The sequence below is a fragment of the Rhamphochromis longiceps genome, linkage group LG4 (genome assembly GCF_057381845.1).
Source record: "Rhamphochromis longiceps isolate RC_006_pf linkage group LG4, R_longiceps_female_GT1.1, whole genome shotgun sequence".
Lineage (NCBI taxonomy): Eukaryota > Metazoa > Chordata > Actinopteri > Cichliformes > Cichlidae > Rhamphochromis > Rhamphochromis longiceps.
The window spans coordinates 27,008,616-27,028,124 of NC_140560.1; the positions used below are offsets into that span (position 1 = coordinate 27,008,616).

The window sequence follows — 19,509 nt, forward strand, 5'->3', positions numbered from 1 at the left end:
ACTGTGTCTGTTTAAAGCAATTAAAGGTTACTTTAATATCCTACTGTAACCTGGATCATTATGAAGAGCCTCAGAGTTTACAGAACAATTTCATAATGTCTTCAAGTTGATTTACTGTTCTGTTGATAAGGATATCCGTGAGGGTAGAATTTTCAGTGGATGCTCTTTGCAAGCAGTGCAAAAGTAAGGAAAGGCTCTAGGCGTGACAACATCTGTGAAGGTGTAGAGGGGTGTTCTCTGTCTAGGGTCGTAAAAGGTCACCTTGCCTCTGTCCATGTCTAAAACCACTCTTATCACATCCGGCTTCTTGGTCATGTTGAGCGGCTCCCACGGTGCTGTGCAGGCTTTATGCTCTCCATTGCGAAACCTTATAGTCCAGAATCCCTCTGCTGGTGTTAGAATGTGTTTACCCTTCCTGTTGATTGACTCACTGGCTACCCCGACCACCCAGTAGGTGTTGTCATTCACCTCTACATCCCAACTATGGCGTCCAGAGGAATAGCCCTCAGCGGCCAGCATCTCAGCACTGACGTCAAAACGTTCTGGGTTGTCTGGGAGCTTGAAAATCTGGGTAGAGTTCTGCACAACTGCGAGATCCTCGGAGATGATGAAGCAGCTAGCTGCTGTGTTCGGATCCAGAATCACAGGAGCTTGGGGAAATAAGTAAGAAGTTGGTGCTGTGATTGGCATAAAAGCATGACAGTAAAACTGGTAAACAAATTCTGTGTGTGAAACTCACTGTATTTGACTATCCTCTTCATCTTCTCCCACACTTTATATTTCAGAGAGCCCAAGTGCTTGGCCACATCAATCAGAGCACTAGATACCATTTGTGGATCGGGAGAACTTTGCCAGGTTCTGAAAAGATACTCGAGCAGTTAATTTGTGAATATTGTTAATAAGCTGAAGTGGATGTGGTAGCACTTACCTCCTTATTGTTTCCTTGTATTTCTGAAAGTAAAAATAAAGAGGATCATTAATCAAATGATACTTTCAAATATATAAAAACATTACAGTCAGCTTGCTGTTCTAATTGATCTGGTCTACCTTAAGAAATGGGATATCTTGAGTTGACATCTCCTGTTCAACTAATTTGATGGTGTTGGAAAGAGATGCCATTTCACCATTGATCTCTTCAATCGTCTGGTTAATCATTAAGTTCTTCTGATCCTCCTCAGCCTTTAAATCAGAAAGTCTGGCAGCCTCCTGCTCTTTAAGGAAACGGTGAAGGGCTTCAAATTCCTGTTTGATCTGTGTTTCAGTCTGTTCAGCTTGGTTCTGGAAAGACACATGATTGATGAGTAATCATTGCTTCCGCACCTTGGCTCTTTTTGAAGTCCAAAGCAACATTTGGAACTGATGGAACCGACAGTACCTTGGCATGTTCTGCCATTTCCTCACAGACCATTTTTGTCTTCTTGTACAGCTGTAATTTCTCTTTCAATGGTAAGAGTGCACTCTTTAGTTCCTCCTTTACAAAAAAAAAAAAAAAAAGACAGGCCATCAACTCTTTAAAACAAGGTCACTCTGGCAGGTGGCCAATCTGCCAGCACAAAGCGGGGCTTTCAGCTGCTGCATACCCTTCATGGCAGCATTCCATGTCAGTGCAAAGCTGCACATTACATCAGCATTGGCTTTAAGAGACAAATATCTTTTTATCTGGTGACACAAACAATATCAAGCATCCAAACAGGAGTATAATATAGGCTCCTATAGTTTTATTTTCCAGATAAATATTAAATGTTTACTGGTCTTGAGACCAGGCAGAAGAAGGCATGAGTAGAGTTAATGTGGCGTCAGAGAAACCGTGTGGGAGTCAAGTTTCAGTTCTTTTCGCACAGCAATAGCAACAGTAAACCAAATATATAAATCTATTATTAGAATGTTAATGAACACTGTCAGAAAAAAAGCTTCACACATATTGTATCAGCATATCAGACTATGAGAAATACAAAAGAAGTTCAGAAGAGTAAAGTCAAAAGTAATGAAAAAACTTCTTTTTTTTGACAAGATTTCAATTAAAATACAGTTGAGGTACAACATGATGCATCACCTGTTTATAAAGTGATAAACAGTCTTTGAGGCTGACTTCTGAAATATTTTCATATCCTTAATTACACAGGCTTAACCTTATTGTTAATCTTAGGTTGTAGTCATTGACTTGTTATTTACCTTGCAAACACTGTGGCTGATACATCAACAAACATTTTTTTCATTATCCATTGCGTCATTTGCAGATAGAGATTGTTTTGTGCAAATTTATTTATGTTTAAGATAAGGAAATCTAATTAAACCGTGCAACTTATGTTTGCAAAAAGTAAATGGTCTGAGTATCCCTGTGACCTTAACATGCTTACCTTGCAGTCATGGGCACCTTCCCCGATGGCATAAAGCCGGTGCCCAGAGTGTGCAGCTGCTTTCCCACATAGACCACAAATTGGCTCTAAGTCTTCCACACAGAAGAGTGTGAGCTTTTCTCCATGCTCTTTGCAAGCCTCTGGGTCATTCTTGCTTCTGTCCTTCTTGAAGGATTCACAGGCCTTCTCGAGCACAGTGCTCACGACTATTTGATCCATAGAGGAACGGCGCCAGCAAAGAGGACAGTAGTGTGAATGTGAATCCCCACTGTCTTGTGTGTCCCAGCTGTCTTTCAGACAGGCTTTACAGAATTTGTGTCTGCAAGTGAGCACCACAGGCTGACTTAGAATATGTCCACACACTGGGCAGGAAAGGTCATCCTCAGTATGAGCACGTCTGGTGGCCATTCTTCTACACAGAGCTTTGATGATATGACAGGATCCAAAGCCACTCCCATGTGCTGGACGGCTACTTCTTAGCCTCAGAAATAAGTGTTAATATCTCAGCTCACACAGGCATGCTGTGTTGTGTTGTGCATGCAGATTGTGCTTTCTCAAATAAACACCACCTCTGAGAAAAAAAAACATCGCTTTATCAAAGAGATTTTATCTATTCAGATGTGCACAAATAATATAATCCTAGGGATGACAGAAGGGAGAATAGTGATGATAGAGTAGCTGCACCCTCGGTGATCTTCTCATTACACTTATGTTATTATCGCCTCTAGTTATTTGAGAAGTTTCTGAAGTCTGTGTGTAATAAAAGAGGTGACTAAGAAACAATGTCCAAAATAAGACTCAGGGTGGGAGTATAAATAGAAAGAAGTCATCAACACTGGAACATTTTTTCTCTGTTAAGTTTAGCTTTGGACATGAGGCTTTTAGGAAGTGACACATCGTTTTTCCATATCCCTTATGGTAGTCCTTATATTTCAAAAAAGGTGTGCAAACAGTCACATGGTGGTCATGGCGGTGGATTTGTCCATTTTAAACATCTATAAAAGCAAGCTGGCCTGTTTCTTATTAGAACAATCAACCCACCCCAAATTAGGTTGAGTGTGTTGATGGGAAAAGGGCACAGGGATTTCTGAGGAATTTGTAGTCCAATTATTATATTAGTGATGGAGTGAAAAAGATGTTGCTTCTTTTTTATGTCCACCTTTGCCTAAAAAGCTTCCTAACACATCTAAGCAAACCGTGTGAACTTTGAGATTAATTTGGTCATGAACATTAAATAAAGTGGGTTAATTTTATTTTTAGCCGCCTGCCTTCTTGTTGAGATGCCAAAGTGAAAATTTGATTTGTGCTCATGCCAGAGCCAGGGTAGCAGTTCAGACACTAATAGCAACACAAGAGCCAACAAACTTAAACACACACATACTGCATATATATATATAAACACTACAGTCATGTAAGAGTTTGCTCTGTAATCATGTTTCAGCTGTTTACAGTGATACTCACTTGTAAATGGTTTCTAAATGGATGAGATCAAAATAATTAGGAAAACACATTATTGCTGCTTTGCTCTGTGGATTTATGTGTTCAGTCACATGATGAGGTTTGAAGGTATTACAGTTCACTCCTGATCAGCTACATAGAGTGGGAAAAATCTGTCACCATGTGCTTGCCACTATGGATGTGTGAAGTCGAGAGTCTTTAAAATAGAGAGGACACTTTTAGTCAAGAAGGCTTTTCCACATACATTGCAGCAGCAATCATCCACCATTTGGAAATTTAACTCAGTACCAAAAAGATCTGTATCACTGTGCATGTATTACATACAAATAAGTATCCCCTTGTAGCCAAATAGAGTGGGAGAGAGCCTTTAGTTTCACCACAAATTAACACATATGAAAGGAAGGTTTCAAGCTAGGCTAATGTAAAATTTAAAGAACACAAGTGAAAATATTCCTCTTGTATGTATGTGATGAAAAAAGACAAAGTATGAGCCACGATGATTATAATTGATTAAGTGAAAACTGTTTTTAGGTGCCCCTGCAATAGATTGGTAACCTGTCCAGGGTGTATCCTGTCACTCCCTCTTTCAAGTACAAAGATCAGCACTAAAATACATTTTCTGGTAGAAGAATTAATTAACATTGGGAATAATTAAGGAATTCCTTATGTAAGTAAGATCCTAGAAAAGGTTTGGTATTAACAATACACTTACAGGCCTAAAACAGAATAGAAAAACAGTGAGGAAAGCAATTAACCAAGACTAAAATAATAATTGTAATAGTAATAGCAATAATAATACTTATAATGATAGTAACAAGTATGTAATATATGTAATGTTATGTAATGTAATGTTAACACTAGACTGTTTATAAATTCACATAAATTCTTTGACACAAAACAAAAAAGAAGGATTTTCTGTTTTATATGACAGATTCCAGGAACAACATCTAAGATCTCTGTTAAGAAGAGAGCAGTCCTAGGAACAGCTAAGAGACCCTCAAGCTCCCAGGCCTCTGGTAGAGGACATGATCTTGAAGGACTGACCGCCAGCAGGGGTGAGAGGGGATTTTTGTTGTTGTTGTTGTTGTTTTTTTTTACTATTAACAGCCTATTATGACAGAATAACTCCCAGTCAGTGTCCCAATGTGACCAAAACTGAGAACGCCTTCTCTTCAAACATAATTTAAATACTGAAAATATGGTGCAAAAGTTGGCTTAACTTTCTAAAAGAAAATGTCTGACTATTAACAAAATAGTAATTATTTGTTATTTTAAGACATTTTAAAAACAACACTGAAATGTTTCGAATCACATGGTCCACTTTAATCATTTTCACATTGGAATGACAAATGTGGAAAGACAAAAGAGCATTGATGAGTAAGCAGAACAGACACTGTACAAAAAAAAAGCAAAAGAATTAAATGCTCAAAGTGTGTAAGTAAGTTGTTGTGAAACAAAACAACAGCATAGACCATTCATCAGCTCCTTCAAGTTTGAAGTCTTACTTTAGCGCAGTCAATCTTAAAAAGATTTCTTTTCTGGCTGAAGTGAGGTTAAGGCCAAACTGAACATAAACTCTAGTAGTACTACTAAACAAAGTATACCACAGAAATACAGTGGCTCACGTGGAAATTGAATTACATGGTGAATTACTTGTGCACCATTTAACTCTAGAATAAATGATTAAAGTAAATGATTGTCAGTTTAACACGAAACATAGTGAATGTTTAATTTACCTTTAAAAAGAAAAACAAACTGACAGGGTATAATGGGAACTCAAGATATTGCCTAATATGACCAATATTAGATGAGTTATGAGCAACTATGTACATTTTCCATACTAAATTTACACAGAAGAAATTAACTATTAATTTGCCTTGTAGTGTGCTGTATTAAATACATATTCTGATTATTTGATTTTTTTTTTACCTAGTATTTCATTAGCAAACACTTACAATTTGACTTACTATTGTTATACTATTTGGCTTCAGTAACAGTTCTCATCTTACAACCATATTATTATTTCACTCCTTGATATTTGTTTTTTTAATCTCATCCTACTATGGTATAATAACTTCACATCAGCTTCCTGTCATGGTGATCAGAGGAACGCCCAGAGCGCTGGTGTCGTACCTCAAGGTGTTTGCTCTGGACACGTTCAAAATGCTGGAGCAGCTCACTGTAATCCACCTGAGCGTGAGAGGCACGTCTGGAAGCCACGTGCTGTTTAGAGTCCATATACTTGGATTCATCTACAGTCCTCATGAGCTCTGGATTGGGAACACAACTCAAGCGGTGGGAGAGCAGTTGAAAGGCCTGGCTCTGAGGCAGCAGCATCAGCAGACCGTACAGTGCCTTTATCAGGTATGGGTTGTTCTCCACATCGAGGAGCTGCAGACGCAAGTATGTAAAAATGGGGCTTTCTATAAGCTGTACAAGCTTGTCGACCTCCATCAGGAAGTCAACTGTAACCTCGAGATTTCCAAACTTTTGGATCAAATCATAGGCATGCTTGTAGTTCTGCGTGAGGAAACAAAGTGAGACAGTCGCCACAGGGTTGTGGCACCAGGAACGATACAGGCAGCAAAACAAAGCACAGCTCTCCTGAGTGCGCAGGTCTTTCAGCTGGTTGCGCAACTCAAAGAGCTCAGCTGAGGTGAGCAGGATAGTGTTGAGTGTCTGAACCATGGTGGATGCAAATTTAAGGTCCTCCTCCTTCAACAGGATGTCAGCCATGGAGTGGAAGATGTTCTCTGCATGAAGCAACAGACACAACTGTCTGATGATGAAAGCTCCTCTGTTCTCCAAAAGCTTTCTCTCCAGACTGAAACGCTTGAGCAGGTTGATCATGAACTTGTAAAAATAAGAGTTCATACTGGGAGTGGAGGGGGATGAGTCCACCCCCTTGGATCCTGTGCTGGACTGCTGTGCAGGCTTCACACTCTCTGGTACCTTGAGCACCACTTTATTGTCAGCGTTGTCACAGGACAAATTTTGGTCTGTTTGGCCAGCAGGGGATGATGCTATCTCAGCTAAGACCTCCAGATCTTTCAGTATGACCTCATCGGACTCATCGGACAGAGTTTTCAGGAGCATGGGAAAGAGACTGTCTGTGTGGCGGAACATTTTGCGTGGTGTCTTGATGTAGAGGTGATAAAGCCATTTAAGCACAGCTATGCGGGTCATCATGCCAGTGGAGGAGTCATGAAGGTGGCGGTCCAACACCTGAACAATGCCATCCAGGTCCAGAGTTACCTGAGGCCTATCAGCACTTGCTGGAGTGAAGAAACTGATATTGCTGAAACTAACAGACTCCTGGGATGCATTCAGCATATCATTGCTGTCTGTCTCTGTTTTGGGCTTGTCATTTTCCTTAGATGGTGACCCTGTGCTTTCACGCCTTTCCTCCTCCTCTTCCTCATCATCCTCAGGAGTGACCAGTTTCATTAGACTGTAATTACAAGCACTAGCAGCTTCTTTAGTATTCTTCTTTCTGTCATCATAGGAAAGGCAAGGCAGCACTGCAGTCAGGATGCCAGAAGAGTACGGAAGCATCACTCTGCCCGCAAGCTGGATGAACTCCCTCATCCATGTCATAGCTGTCAGCTGGATCAGATCATTTGTTAATTTGGTCTCATCTGCAGCCTGGCAGTGGATAACCAATATGTTGGCCATCTCAGCAAACTTCACAGTAGAGGGAATCTTCTTAATCTCCTTTAGAAACTCTCCAAGCACCACCTCGCAGGTCTTTCTAATCTCTTTGCTATTGTCCCCCATGATCTGGAAGAGCCCATCCAAGATCTCAGGGAGATAGTCTAACAGGTGGATGTCTGGCACAGACTCCAGAACATGAATCCAAGAAATTATAAACTGCCTGGCATACTGATTGTTGGAGTAGATTCTCTCTCTCAACAGTGGAACAAATGCCACTAAGTCAAAACTGTTGCTTTCGGTGACAATGTCTTTCAGTAGTCTATCAAGGAGTTCAGATCCGCTTTTTACATTTGGGTCAGGATCTGCTGCAAGTTTGCTGAGACCATCAAAAAGCAGGTTGAAGTGGGGCAGCACAGCTCCCCTAGCCACTTTGACTATGTTATAGAGGGCCTCACAGGCGTAGTAGCGCAAGCGGCTGTCTGAGTCATTGAAACACGTGAGTACAGGCTCAATGAGCTCCTTCAGATACAGACCCGACTCTTTTCCGAGGGCGATGGAGCAAGCTGCCAGTCCAATGAGACCCCCTTTCCGGCTGTGCGGGTGTTGAGAGAGGGCAAACTCCGAGGCTAAAATCTGGATCACATGTCTGATTTGAGTGGCGTTGTTCTGAGCCACAAACTCCCGCACCAGCTTCTCGATCTCTAGAGCTGCGACTTTCCTCTTTTCGTACAGTTTATCATTCAGAGCCCTGACGATGTTGGGCGTCAACGGCGAAAAGTCTTTCTCCGTGTTCATTTTCGCAGCTGCGTTGGTCCCGGATGCGGTCTGCTCAAATCTGCGTCGATATGCGAGGAAACGTATTGCATTTAATTAATTTGATGAAGAGACAGTCAGCTGCTTCTGCTTTCATTTGCTAAACCAGGAAGCTTTCTAATACAACGCAGCTGACCGGTTACATCCACCGGAAATACGTCACAGTTGCAACATTTATTTGGGTCCCGCTTTGTGTGTATCGTTACCTCAGATTAGCTTGATTAGTTACGTGTTCAGCCAATGAGCGTTTTCGTTTTCTTTGCTAGCTAACGACATCGCACGTTGGATTTTAAGCATACTTTCTCTGAGCTGTTTGTGTCGTAGCCACAATCAGCAGCCATGGCGAGCCGCCGCTCTTTTCACTCGCAGCTCTCGTCCATCATGGAGACGATGGCCAGGTCTGCTTTGAGCCAGGTCTGCAAACTTGTGGACGAAGACTCGGCTGAGCTGCGGCAGGAGCTGTCTCAGCTCCTGTTTGCAAATTCAGCCCTGGCAGAGAAAGTAAACAGCCTGGAGTGCAAGCTGACTATAGTGAGAAGCGACGCCCCTAGTTTGTGCAAAAGTTATCGCAGTGTGGGTGTGCAAACGATGTGCTTCAGAGACGAGGATGCTGCTGGTAGCTGAATTTATTCGCAAAAGCAAATCTGATTTCGTGATCGCCATCACTTTTGTATTTCGTTGTGTGTTTATTTCATACTTTTATTGTTTGACCTTTCTTTAGTGCCTGGGCCTCCCACCATAGAGGGAATCTTTGGGAAAGATTGGTGCATGAATCTATGGAAAGACAGAGACCCGTACAGTCTGCAGAGATACACAGACTCACCACAGTCCCCTGATAAGGTGAGAACAAGTTAGACTCGGGTATGACGTATTTGCTGTCTTTATGCCTATGAGCAATTTATAACAGAGTTTCCAGACAGGCAACATATATAAATGGTTTAATATAGAATACTGATTACCAGGGTACACACATTCTGCTTATGCACATTGAAAAGCAGACCTTATTTTAAATGTGTTTAATAATAAAATGTAAACAAAGTAATGCTAAACAATTCATTTGGAATAATATGGCGTATTTATGATATTAAAAAATCTAAACACGTGCACATCTTCCACAGCATCTTTTTGTTTTGGTTTTATATCAAAATTTGCTGCTGATCATTTCATCATTAGTTACAACTGACAAAGCGTTACTGTTACAAACATATTGCTGTATTAAACTACAATTTAGGATCGGATGTTTTCTGTTTTGTAGTCTGTGACAGCACTATCTGACCAAATAACTGTGACTGAGATCAAAGAGGAAGACTACGAGGGGGATGCTGTCAGTCGCTGCCAGCAAGAAACGCTCAGCACAGAAGGTAAGTGAGGGAAGAAGAACTTAGCCAGGGGAATATACCCTGCAGATGTAGCAGCTTTAGTAGCTTTTTCAGTGTTTGAATTTTTGCTTTTGTGCAGCAGAACATGAAGACAGCGTGGCTGAGGAATCAGAGCAACTTTCTGTTGGTTACACGTTCGATGGCAGCACTTGCAGTCTGTCTTTTGATCAAGATGGGGAACAGGTTGTATCGGTGGGTGGTATTGAAGAACCATCTGTGCAGGTGGTATCCATCAATGATACAGAAGAAGCTTTCAGCACTCATATCATTCCAATCGAAGAGGATGACAACGATGATGATGATGTTCAGTTTGTTCAGGAAAGTCAGCAGGAGCCAGCAGTGAACACTACTGAAGTTGGGCCCAGCCATGAGGAGCAGCAAACAATGCCAGTAGACAGTACAGAAAAAGACTCTGCTGTGGATAAAGAGTCTCACGATGACTTTAATGTGCGTAACACAGAAACTTCCAGAAATCAAAACAGAGAGAGATTTACTTGTCAAATATGTAACAGGACATTCTTTCACAAGGGCACTCTAACACACCACATGAAGTCACACAAGTCAAACTTTTGCAGCATCTGTAAGCAACACTTCCCACACAGGAACAAGTTAAACTCACACAGCTGCCTGCCTCCAGTGCCATCTCACAGAATCAGTAAGTCGTGCGAGTTGTGCGGGAAGAGCTTTGCCAACCCATCAGCTCTGAGGATTCACTACGTTGTCCACACAGGTGAGAAACCCCACAGGTGCAGCTTATGTGGGAAAGGGTTTACCCAGAAAGGCAATCTGAAGTGTCATCTGCGCATCCATACAGGCGAGAGACCGTTCCGCTGTGTTAAATGTGGGAAAACCTTCACGCAGAAGGTGAACCTCAACCATCATTTAATGGCACATAGAAATCGAGAGGTTGTAGGCGAGAGGCCCATACCTAGGAGACACGTGAAGAACATGATAGCAGCAGTCAGTCAGTAACAAACTGAAGTAACTTATCAACTTTGACGCCTCTTCTACGGTTTTAAAACTTTAGCAAAAGGATAGTTAATGTTACGTCTGTAATAAATTGTAGTCTGTAGTGTTGTGCTTAAAAACTCTTGTATGGAAGAAAAATATTTTAGTAGTTTGGTGTTTTGACTTTACAAATAAAATGCAAATGTTTACATTATGATATAATTTCTTACATTTTCTACTTTTTAAAATTGCTTTTTTTGTTCAAAACTCACAAATTTGTCAGTTTTAGTTACAAGGTTTATAACGATGAACGTGCATGTGAGTACAAAGGGGAGGAGTTTCAGGAACAGATTTTTCTTTGGTAAATATAATTCACTGAGCTGGGTCAGCGTAGACTGTTCAGGGCAATTATTACAGGAACATTTGTTGTAAATCTCCGTTTGGACATTAAGACAGTTCAACACAATATAAATATTTATTTCAAACAGTAACACTACTTAATCTTGAAACTTTTTGGAATTCATTCAAATATTATATGACAAACACAAGCATTTTTTTTTTTAAATATCAATAACATTTTTTTCAAAGAAACAATGTATGTTGCCTAAACATAAGTCTAGGCATATGTGGAATATAAAACATGACACAAACTGATTTAATCTACTTCTATTTTGATGTGAAGAGGTAGTTTGAAGGTTTATGCTACACATGTGCAAATCATGGAGAACCTGCCTAAAGTAATTATTTTGCCACCAGCTTGGGCAAGCCTTTTGTGGTCTGAAACATGAGGTATTTAAACATGTTACACGTGCATGGATGAGAAGCCAGCAAAGCTTTTTTTGTTTTTGTTTTTTCATCATGGATCAGAAGTTCTCTCTCATTTTTGATCATTTCCTTGTTAAGCGTGATGTGAAATGTCTTGGGGACTCCAACCTGTCAAACTGAATCCCATCAGTCTAATGGCTCATTTAAAAAAGGACACATTTTCCATACTGTTGTTGGCTGTTGCTGAATTTGCATTTGTAACAAAGCTAAAAGCGTGCCAAAGAATGAGCAGTAATGATAACCACATGGGCATTAAAGTTGGTTTTGTAATAGAACAAGTATTTCAAATCTTCATAATGTTTTTAAACCACGTTGAGGGTTATATGGACATGTTGGCAGATGATGAGCAACTGTGGGTGATACTGAGAGCACTTCTGTCAAAAGCTTCTGGTTTGACCGACAAATTAAAACACTGGTGGTGATTTAAACCATACTTGTACGCATAACATTTCCCACAATCCACACAGCTATAAGGCTTTACACCCGTGTGTGTCCGGATATGTATATTCAAAGAGCTTTTCTGAGAAAAACTTTTTCCACAGTCTGGACAGCTGTACGGCTTTTCACCCGAGTGCACACGTTGGTGCAGTTTCAGGTACGTCTTCTGTGCAAACCTCTTTCCGCACACTGGGCAGCTGAAGGGCTTCTCGCCCGAGTGTCGCCTAATGTGGACTTTCAGGCTGCTTAAATAGTTGAATATTTTTCCACAAAATAAACACTCAAACTGTTTGGTTGGCTTCACCGGTTTTTCCTGAAGGTTGAGTTCTTTGGTTGCGTTCATGTGAATACTGTTCATATAGTCTGAGTATTCTGTGGCAACTGAAGGAGGATTTGTGTTGTTAATCAGAGCGCCCATCGCCGCATCGTCTATTAATTTGTCCATAATTGTCGGCTGTGTGCGTTGCTGTATTTCACTGTCAGTCGTCATAGAGAAGTTGTTCAATTCCCCCGAGTGAAGTTGGAGATCATCAACAGATCTTTGAAGCATGCTGTCCTCTTCAAACATCCCAACAACTGTTAAAAAGAGAGCCACTGTAAACCAGTACACACACAGGACGGGATTATGACTTGTGTTTGGTGTCTTTTTAATATGCACTTACTTTTTCTGTTGTCTGTGAGCCTCCTCTGCTGTCCAATGGGATAATCATCAAACATCTCCTCCTTGACAAAAATCAGATCAGGTTCTCTTTCCATCATATTGATTGCCTACCAACAAGAAATGACAAGTAGCTATGAACACAGCAATCATTCAGCTAGTTTGCTGCTTGTTACAAATACAAAACTTAAACCCAGACTCCAACTGATTCACCAACCGCAGCTCCCATGCTGGTTGTAGCGGCAGTCTCCACTGGTTCTCTTCTTTGAGAGGGCAGCTTCTCTTCTCTCCACAGGTCCATGCACCAGTCCTTCCCAAAAACTCCATCAATGGCTGGAGCAGGTTGGTGCTGTTCTGGAAGAAGAGAAACATGCAACATTGGGACTTGCTAGAGAATGATGATCACCAGTATGCAGAGTAGAATCTCAGAAGAGATTATATGCAATAAAGCTATTCGGTCCACTGTAATTCTAGCCCCATACTATAAATATCATGCAGGATGTGGAAGCCCCCTGGTATGTACCAGTCTGCACCGATTTCTTACCTGCAGGGTGCCGATCCCGGCGACTGACGCTGTTGTTGACGTGTTCGGGGTACGTCTGTGCCCCCCTCGCTGCTCTCAGCTGGACCTCCAAAGAGTAGCACCTCTTCTTCAGCGCCTCGTTCTCCGTCTTGTGCAAGGATATCTCGGTGTGAAGGACGGAGGAGCACTCATCAGCCAGGTTGCCTATTTCAACCAGAGCCGCCTTTGTTAGCTTATCCAGAATAACGGCCAGCTGCGTCCTAAAACTGCGGTTTGTGGTGTCGCACATCATTTCGTCAGCGAGGCTCAGTATTTGGAAATATTGAAACGATTCTCAGCGTAGGAACGCAGCTCCTTTAATCAAATGTGAAATGTACAGCTGTGCCGCAAGGAATTGTGGGAACACGCTTTCTTCGCCCCCACCCCCAAGCTGCTGAAGACAACACAGTGGAAAATTCAACGCAGCATTAGAATATGTTTTCTGCCTGCACAGATGTTTTATCTCCCTATTATAACAATATATGTGGAAATAAAGACATCTCTTTAAAATCACACCTTATTGCCAACCTCTCCACCACACTGTCCGTGCAATTCACAGCCCTGCGATGGCAAGGAACCACTGTGAATTCACATACAACGAGCAAAGTATAACAAATAAATGTATCTTTTTATTTTATTCTCACAGCGTCTGTACTTATTTAGAATATACACAGTAATGTTGAGCGCCCTCTCTCGGTCACTGTTAAAATCTGCAACACAACTTTGTTGCCAGCATGATAAGTATCGGTGTGACTTTTAGCAAAATGAGTGTCACTATGAAGAACATTCATTCATTCATTTTGTGATTGTTAGTTAATAGTAGAAACTGGCATGATAATAGTTTCATTGATATGGCTTTTTAAATCACTCTATTAGAATCACTTCCCTCTAGTGGTAACAATGAAGCACTTTAAAACACACACACACACACACACACACAGTAAATGCATCCAAAATACAGATCCAAAATATTAAACCATTTGAAAAGCAAGCATCAAAAACTCAATTCTGGAACAAATATAACTTTATTTTCCAGAACAAAAATACAGATGTTACATATGATTGATGTCTTAAGAGGTTCCATTTACAAATGTCCCACTAAACATTGGTGCACTGGAGTCACTACCATATACATTTGAAGTAGGATCAAGGTGTACTGCGAGGTGTTTTTTCAGATTGCAGTTCTTTGTAAAGCCTTTGCCACATTTGATACAAACAAAGGGTTTTTCTCCAGTGTGTGTACGCTGATGCATATCGAGTGTGCATTTCTGAATAAAGCCCTTTCCACAAACAGGACAACGATACGGCTTCTCCCCAGTGTGTGTACGCTGATGTGTATACAGGTGTCCTTTTTGTGCGTATCGCTTTCCGCATAGTGTGCATCTGAACGGCTTCTCCCCAGTATGGCTTCTCTGGTGTATTTCAAGCTGACTAAAGCATCTGAAGCTCTTGCCACACTGCAAGCAGCCAAACCTCTTAGTGGTTGAGTTCCTCAAGTTATGAAGCTTCATATTTCTGAGCACACTTAAGCTTTGGGAGGTTATATTTTGAGCCAAGCTTTTCCCAACTTCTAGGGTTGTGTCGGCAGGTGTAAGCTGTGGGTTCCAGTGCGTTTCCCTCCTCACTGTTTCACTGAAAGATGGCAGGGAGCTTAGAGGCACAAAGCTATCAGTAAACAGTGGCTGCTGGTGGTCTGCAATGTGTTTGGGACGCTGCATCACATTTGGAGCCTTCTGGGCGTCTGTGACTGTTTCTCTTCCTGTTGAAAGTAGACGTACAAGTTAAAATTCAGATTTTCTTTTTGTAGAAATGACCTTGATGATAGAAGGTTATGACAATTTTGTACAACTATGATGAGCAGAAAAGTCAAATCCAGCATGGTTACTGAAAGTCCTCGTGAATTTCACATACAGCTGTGCAATCCGACATAATAAGCAAATTTATAGTCACTGTTTTCAGCTGTCCTGTCTTGTTGAGTGTTTCCATTGTCCACCTCACATGGCTCCTCTTTCACCACTACCAGTTCTGGGTGCTCTTTGGGTTGGTTTGGAAGCTGATAAGACGGGGGGGGGGGGGGGGCATTGATTATAAATATCAGCCACAGAGTAATCAGCTATGATAACAAGAAATAAATGGCTGGTTATTGCAGACTTACTTCTGTTGCAGCATACTCTTCACCTTGATGCAAACTGCCAGTCTCAGAAGAAAAACTTTCCCACGGGATTTCACTAGGATGAAAAACACTGAGATTAAACACACCAAGCAAGAAGAACACAGCAAACAGCTACGTTCCATAATATACACACAAAGCAACATACCTACCTTTTAATTTCAAGTCTTGTCCTTTCAGTCTCCAGTACTCCGTTTTCTAAACCGTCCCTTCCAACTAAGCTCACTTCTGTCGCATCCTGCCTGCCCCCCTGTGCCATATAAAGCAGCTTCTCCATCAGCTGTAGTTTCTCTGTAAGCGAGGCAATTTCGTTGCGCCCGCGAGTTATCTCGATCTTGAGCATCTTTGACTCGATTTCGACCAGTTTGCTTATTTCCATTACAGCTGTTTTGGATAACGCATCCATGATGGAGACGAGCTGCGTCTGGAAAGAGAAGACTGTCGACATGATTTCTGTTTGTTTTGTTTTGGCTTTCCTGTCACGGTCCAGTAGTATCACGCGAACGACCTGACGCTGTCACGGGGGTCTTAATGGCCACAGCAAAAATGTTGTTGAAATGTAATGCAGGAGAAAAGCTGCATGTGCATGCCTTCGAGGTGCGCGTGAGTGTCGCTCCAAAACTCGAGTGGGGCTGAAGTGGGTTCAGTGTTTCCATCTGTCGGCTGGGAGGAAACATCGCAATTACAAACAAAACTTTAAAATTAGCGCTAATGTTGACAAAGAGTCCTGTTTTGACATCAGGGATGATTGTTGATTTGTAAAAGTTACCACAGCTTCCGGGGCGATTTGCTCATTGCAACCTACGTTTACTTTTTAACGCCTTTGACGTCGTGGTTGTTGTTCAGGACTACGCTAACCAGAATGCAGCACGTTATCAATCGGAATGTGATTGGTGGGTGAAAACTCGCTTCAGGAAGCAGTGTGGTGAATTACATTTGCCCATTTGCCAACTGAAAATCCTCACGATAATCTGCCTCAGAGATTCCAACTACAAGGTAAATGAATGTCACTATGAGGGAACTTGTAGAGGTAAAGGTTGCCCTGCGAGGCTGGTTGGTTTAAGATGCGATGCTTTGTTGCTCTTGCGTTAATGGCTTTCTTTTTCTTTTCTTTTTTTGAGTGGTCTAATCACAAGACAAGCCAATTAAGTTTGCTCAAAGTAGTGCAAAAATAACAGCTTCACAACAGTGTAAAATTAAAAATAAATTAAATTAAACGACTGAGTAAATCACATTTACAGAGATAGCATGATGGCTTGCAAAACTGTTTGGTAACTGACTTCCTTATATGTTGTTCACTTTTCTTCTTTCTTACTTTGTCAGTCCTTCTCACAGAGTGTAGTCATGGCTGGAAGGAGAGTCCTGGTCTTCCCCTCATCAGCAGAGCTCGGTCCAGTCCTGGCCCAGCTGGTGACTTCACGGGCTGAGAAGGCCATCGGCTCTCATGGCAGGTTCACTCTGGGACTCTCTGGGGGAAGCCTTGTGTCCATGCTTAGCAAAGAGCTGCTTGCCCTGTCAGAGCTGGACTGCAGCAAGTGGTTGGTCGGTTTCTGCGACGAGCGCCTGGTTTCCTTTGACGATCCAGAGAGCACCTACGGGCTGTACAAGGTTTCTTTGAATTGGTGTTTGTGTTAACATAAATGTATGTTGCTCTGTTACAGTTGGATGAACTGCAGACCTTTTCATCTTGTTGCAGAGTCAGTTATTTTCCAAGATCAACATCCCCGAAAGTGGGATCTTGACGATCGACTGTTCTCTGCCAGTGAACGAGTGCGCTGAGGATTACACGCGTAAACTGAAAGAGGTACACAGCAATCACAGGCTTTTAGATTTTAGTGTCTGCAGAATGTTTACATCATTATTTTCGCTGTTAAAACACACAGGTCTTCCCAGATGATGACTTCCCTGTGTTTGACCTATTGCTGTTGGGAATGGGGCCTGATGGACACACCTGTTCTCTTTTCCCAGACCACCCTCTTCTGGAGGTGAGGGCTCTTATTCTAATGAACAATTGTCTTCTACAATAGATCTATGTTGAATTATTATGAAAAAGAATGAGTGCAGATACAAAATTACAGCTTTTTTAAGAAAGGAATCATTTATAGTTAATTCAAAACATGTGTTTTATTTTGTAACACAATATGTCATCGTGATCCTAAAAACAATGTTTCGTGCTCTTAAAATGCATTTTGGGCGTTCTTCTAAATATTATCTCTCCGTTATTTTGTATAAAAGGCATATCAAGCACATTTGACTGAACTCTGGCACAGCATTTGTGGAAGAATGCCTGAGTTTGCTTTTGGATGTGGTTTCCTAATTAGCTACTCTAAGAAAACAATGTCTTCTCCCTGCAGTTTTCCAGTCACTCTCTCGACAATGCATGGATAATCACTGGGTTTTATGACAGCACAGTTTGGATTTTATGGTCTTCATAGTTATCCTTGTTAGAAGTCTGAAAAAGATCTGTCTCATGTTACATTATCCAGTTTCCCAGACATGTATTAAGCTTCGTGTTCAGCTCCAGTGGAGAAAAAAAAAGCTTTTTAGCTTAATCCATGTCTGAGAAACTGAGCCTTCATATTTGCTAGTTTAAAATTATACGCTTTTGGTTCTCATATTGTCACTTTTGGTGCAATGATTAGTTATTGCCTTTGGGTGCACCCCATATTCAGGAAACCAAGAAGATTGTGGCTCCTATCAGCGACTCTCCCAAACCACCGCCACAGCGTGTAACTATGACTTTCCCAGCGGTGAACTCTGCACGTTGTGTGGCTTTTATATCAACAGGAGGAAGCAAAGCACCCGTTTTGAAGGTAACACTTAGGGGCGTCTGCTGAACATACACATCTCAAATTCTGAATCTTAACACCCTACTATTTCCATAACGCAATAAATAAACTTTGACAGTGATGAGACAAAAATGAGACGCACCAAGAAACAAGGGTAATTTGGTTAGGCCATGTGACTCAATATTTATAGTTGAAAGGAGGACTGGGGCCAGAAGAAACACTGATGGGACTAAATAAGCCAGAGATGTGACTTTGAGCAGAAATCATTGCATTTATTCATTTATTATATTTTTATACAGTAATCTAAAACTAGATGTGAAAACTAGATTTTTCAAAACATCTGAAACAACTTTTGCAAACTTTAAAACTAACAAATTAAATAAAAATATAGAGGCAAGTTTTTAGTATTTGTTTAGTAAAAATGTAATTACAACTTGTTGACGAGGCTCTGATTATCATGTTTATTGAGACTCTGGATGTTTTCAAACAGTTGTGTGTTTTTGTTGACAAACACCCAACAATATACAATCCATAAAATAATAATTTAAAAAGTTAACTTTAAACTAATAAAAACTAAACTAAAATATTTTCAAAGAATAAAAAATGAACAGAAATAGAAAAAATCTGAAAATTAACTGAAACTTAATTTAAAAACAAAGTCAAAATGGAAAAAAAAACTAATTAGAAAACGCTAAACTGTAATAACCTCATGCTTTATAGTTTTGTGTTTGTGCTATTGTAGCACATTAATTTCTCTCTTTTTATTTGCAGGAAGTGTTGGAGGATGGAGAAGCTTCACCGTTTCCAGCAGCACGAGTTGTCCCAACTAAGGGCGAGCTGTTCTGGCTTGTTGATGAACCAGCAGCTGCCTCTTTAACTATCCAGGTAGAGAGGCCAGGCTCAGGAGCCAAGCTGTAGATCTGCCTGACTAATACATGCAAGGAGCTCAATGAAGAGTCTGGAAAATAGTGCAGTTCATTCCTCAATCAGTGAAATGTTTGTTTGCGTGCGCATGTCTGTGTGTGTGTGTGTGTGTGTGTGTGTGTGTGTGTGTGTGTGTGTGTGTGTGTGTGTGTGTGTGTGTGTGTGTGTGTGTGTGTGTGTGTGTGTGTGTGTGTGTTGGGGGGGAGGGGGGGTGACGACTGTGGGGTAGTGTCAAGGTACCTTTATTAAACTTTAAGCTCTGCTTCGTGTTTTTTTTTTTTTTGCTCATGATTCATGTGTGTAACAGTGCATGTTCAGACACTAGAAACTCCATTCAGTTGTTCAGCAGTATATTCAACTGTGGTGTGGTGAACATTGCAACATTGCAATGGGTATACAGAATATAATTTTGATTAAAAGACACACAGGTTAACTTGTGTATTTAAAAATATCTTTTTCTTCTTTTCCTTTTTTAAAGAAAAATCCATTCATTCGAATTGGGCATTTGCCCTCGGTGTTTCCTGTGCTGCAGGG

General features: G+C 41.1%; 6 protein-coding genes across 8 annotated transcripts; 2 read left to right on the forward strand and 4 right to left on the reverse strand.

The window, feature by feature from the left end:
• Positions 1–13: 13 nt before the first annotated feature.
• trim35-13 (tripartite motif containing 35-13) lies at positions 14–2,800 on the reverse strand. Of its 2 annotated transcripts, XM_085404186.1 has the most exons (6): positions 2,358–2,799; positions 1,376–1,471; positions 1,048–1,278; positions 929–951; positions 740–858; positions 14–650 (listed from the first exon to the last, which is right to left on the reverse strand). In XM_085404186.1, exons 1-6 carry the CDS (start codon positions 2,763–2,765, stop codon positions 112–114), a joined length of 1,416 nt encoding a protein of 471 aa, XP_085260312.1. In that variant the 5' UTR covers positions 2,766–2,799; the 3' UTR covers positions 14–111. The 2 variants fall into 2 exon arrangements, with proteins under 2 accessions (XP_085260312.1, XP_085260313.1); XM_085404187.1 differs by lacking the exon at positions 1,376–1,471 and having other exon boundaries at positions 2,358–2,800.
• Positions 2,801–5,118: 2,318 nt separating this feature from the next.
• vac14 (vac14 homolog (S. cerevisiae)) lies at positions 5,119–8,416 on the reverse strand. Its single transcript, XM_085404189.1, has one exon. It carries the CDS (start codon positions 8,262–8,264, stop codon positions 5,892–5,894), a length of 2,373 nt encoding a protein of 790 aa, XP_085260315.1. The 5' UTR covers positions 8,265–8,416; the 3' UTR covers positions 5,119–5,891.
• Positions 8,417–8,452: 36 nt separating this feature from the next.
• LOC146671817 (uncharacterized) lies at positions 8,453–10,817 on the forward strand. 2 transcript variants are annotated; one of them, XM_085404191.1, is made up of 4 exons: positions 8,453–8,898; positions 9,004–9,122; positions 9,538–9,643; positions 9,741–10,817. In XM_085404191.1, the coding sequence occupies exons 1-4, from the start codon at positions 8,622–8,624 to the stop codon at positions 10,631–10,633; spliced, it is 1,395 nt and encodes a 464-aa protein (XP_085260317.1). In that variant the 5' UTR covers positions 8,453–8,621; the 3' UTR covers positions 10,634–10,817. The 2 variants fall into 2 exon arrangements, with proteins under 2 accessions (XP_085260317.1, XP_085260318.1); XM_085404192.1 differs by having other exon boundaries at positions 8,456–8,898; positions 9,744–10,817.
• A 156-nt stretch (positions 10,818–10,973) lies between these two features.
• On the reverse strand, positions 10,974–13,429 carry LOC146671818 (uncharacterized). The gene is made up of 4 exons (XM_085404193.1): positions 13,075–13,429; positions 12,748–12,884; positions 12,535–12,640; positions 10,974–12,448 (listed from the first exon to the last, which is right to left on the reverse strand). The coding sequence occupies exons 1-4, from the start codon at positions 13,343–13,345 to the stop codon at positions 11,754–11,756; spliced, it is 1,209 nt and encodes a 402-aa protein (XP_085260319.1). The 5' UTR covers positions 13,346–13,429; the 3' UTR covers positions 10,974–11,753.
• Positions 13,430–14,093: 664 nt separating this feature from the next.
• Positions 14,094–15,897, reverse strand: LOC146671819 (uncharacterized). Its single transcript, XM_085404195.1, has 4 exons — positions 15,415–15,897; positions 15,248–15,320; positions 15,043–15,145; positions 14,094–14,851 (listed from the first exon to the last, which is right to left on the reverse strand). The coding sequence occupies exons 1-4, from the start codon at positions 15,708–15,710 to the stop codon at positions 14,163–14,165; spliced, it is 1,161 nt and encodes a 386-aa protein (XP_085260321.1). The 5' UTR covers positions 15,711–15,897; the 3' UTR covers positions 14,094–14,162.
• Positions 15,898–16,111: 214 nt separating this feature from the next.
• pgls (6-phosphogluconolactonase) lies at positions 16,112–19,405 on the forward strand. The gene is made up of 6 exons (XM_085404196.1): positions 16,112–16,258; positions 16,586–16,870; positions 16,959–17,066; positions 17,146–17,247; positions 17,935–18,075; positions 18,823–19,405. The coding sequence occupies exons 2-6, from the start codon at positions 16,607–16,609 to the stop codon at positions 18,967–18,969; spliced, it is 762 nt and encodes a 253-aa protein (XP_085260322.1). The 5' UTR covers positions 16,112–16,258; positions 16,586–16,606; the 3' UTR covers positions 18,970–19,405.
• The last annotated feature ends 104 nt before the right edge of the window (positions 19,406–19,509 follow it).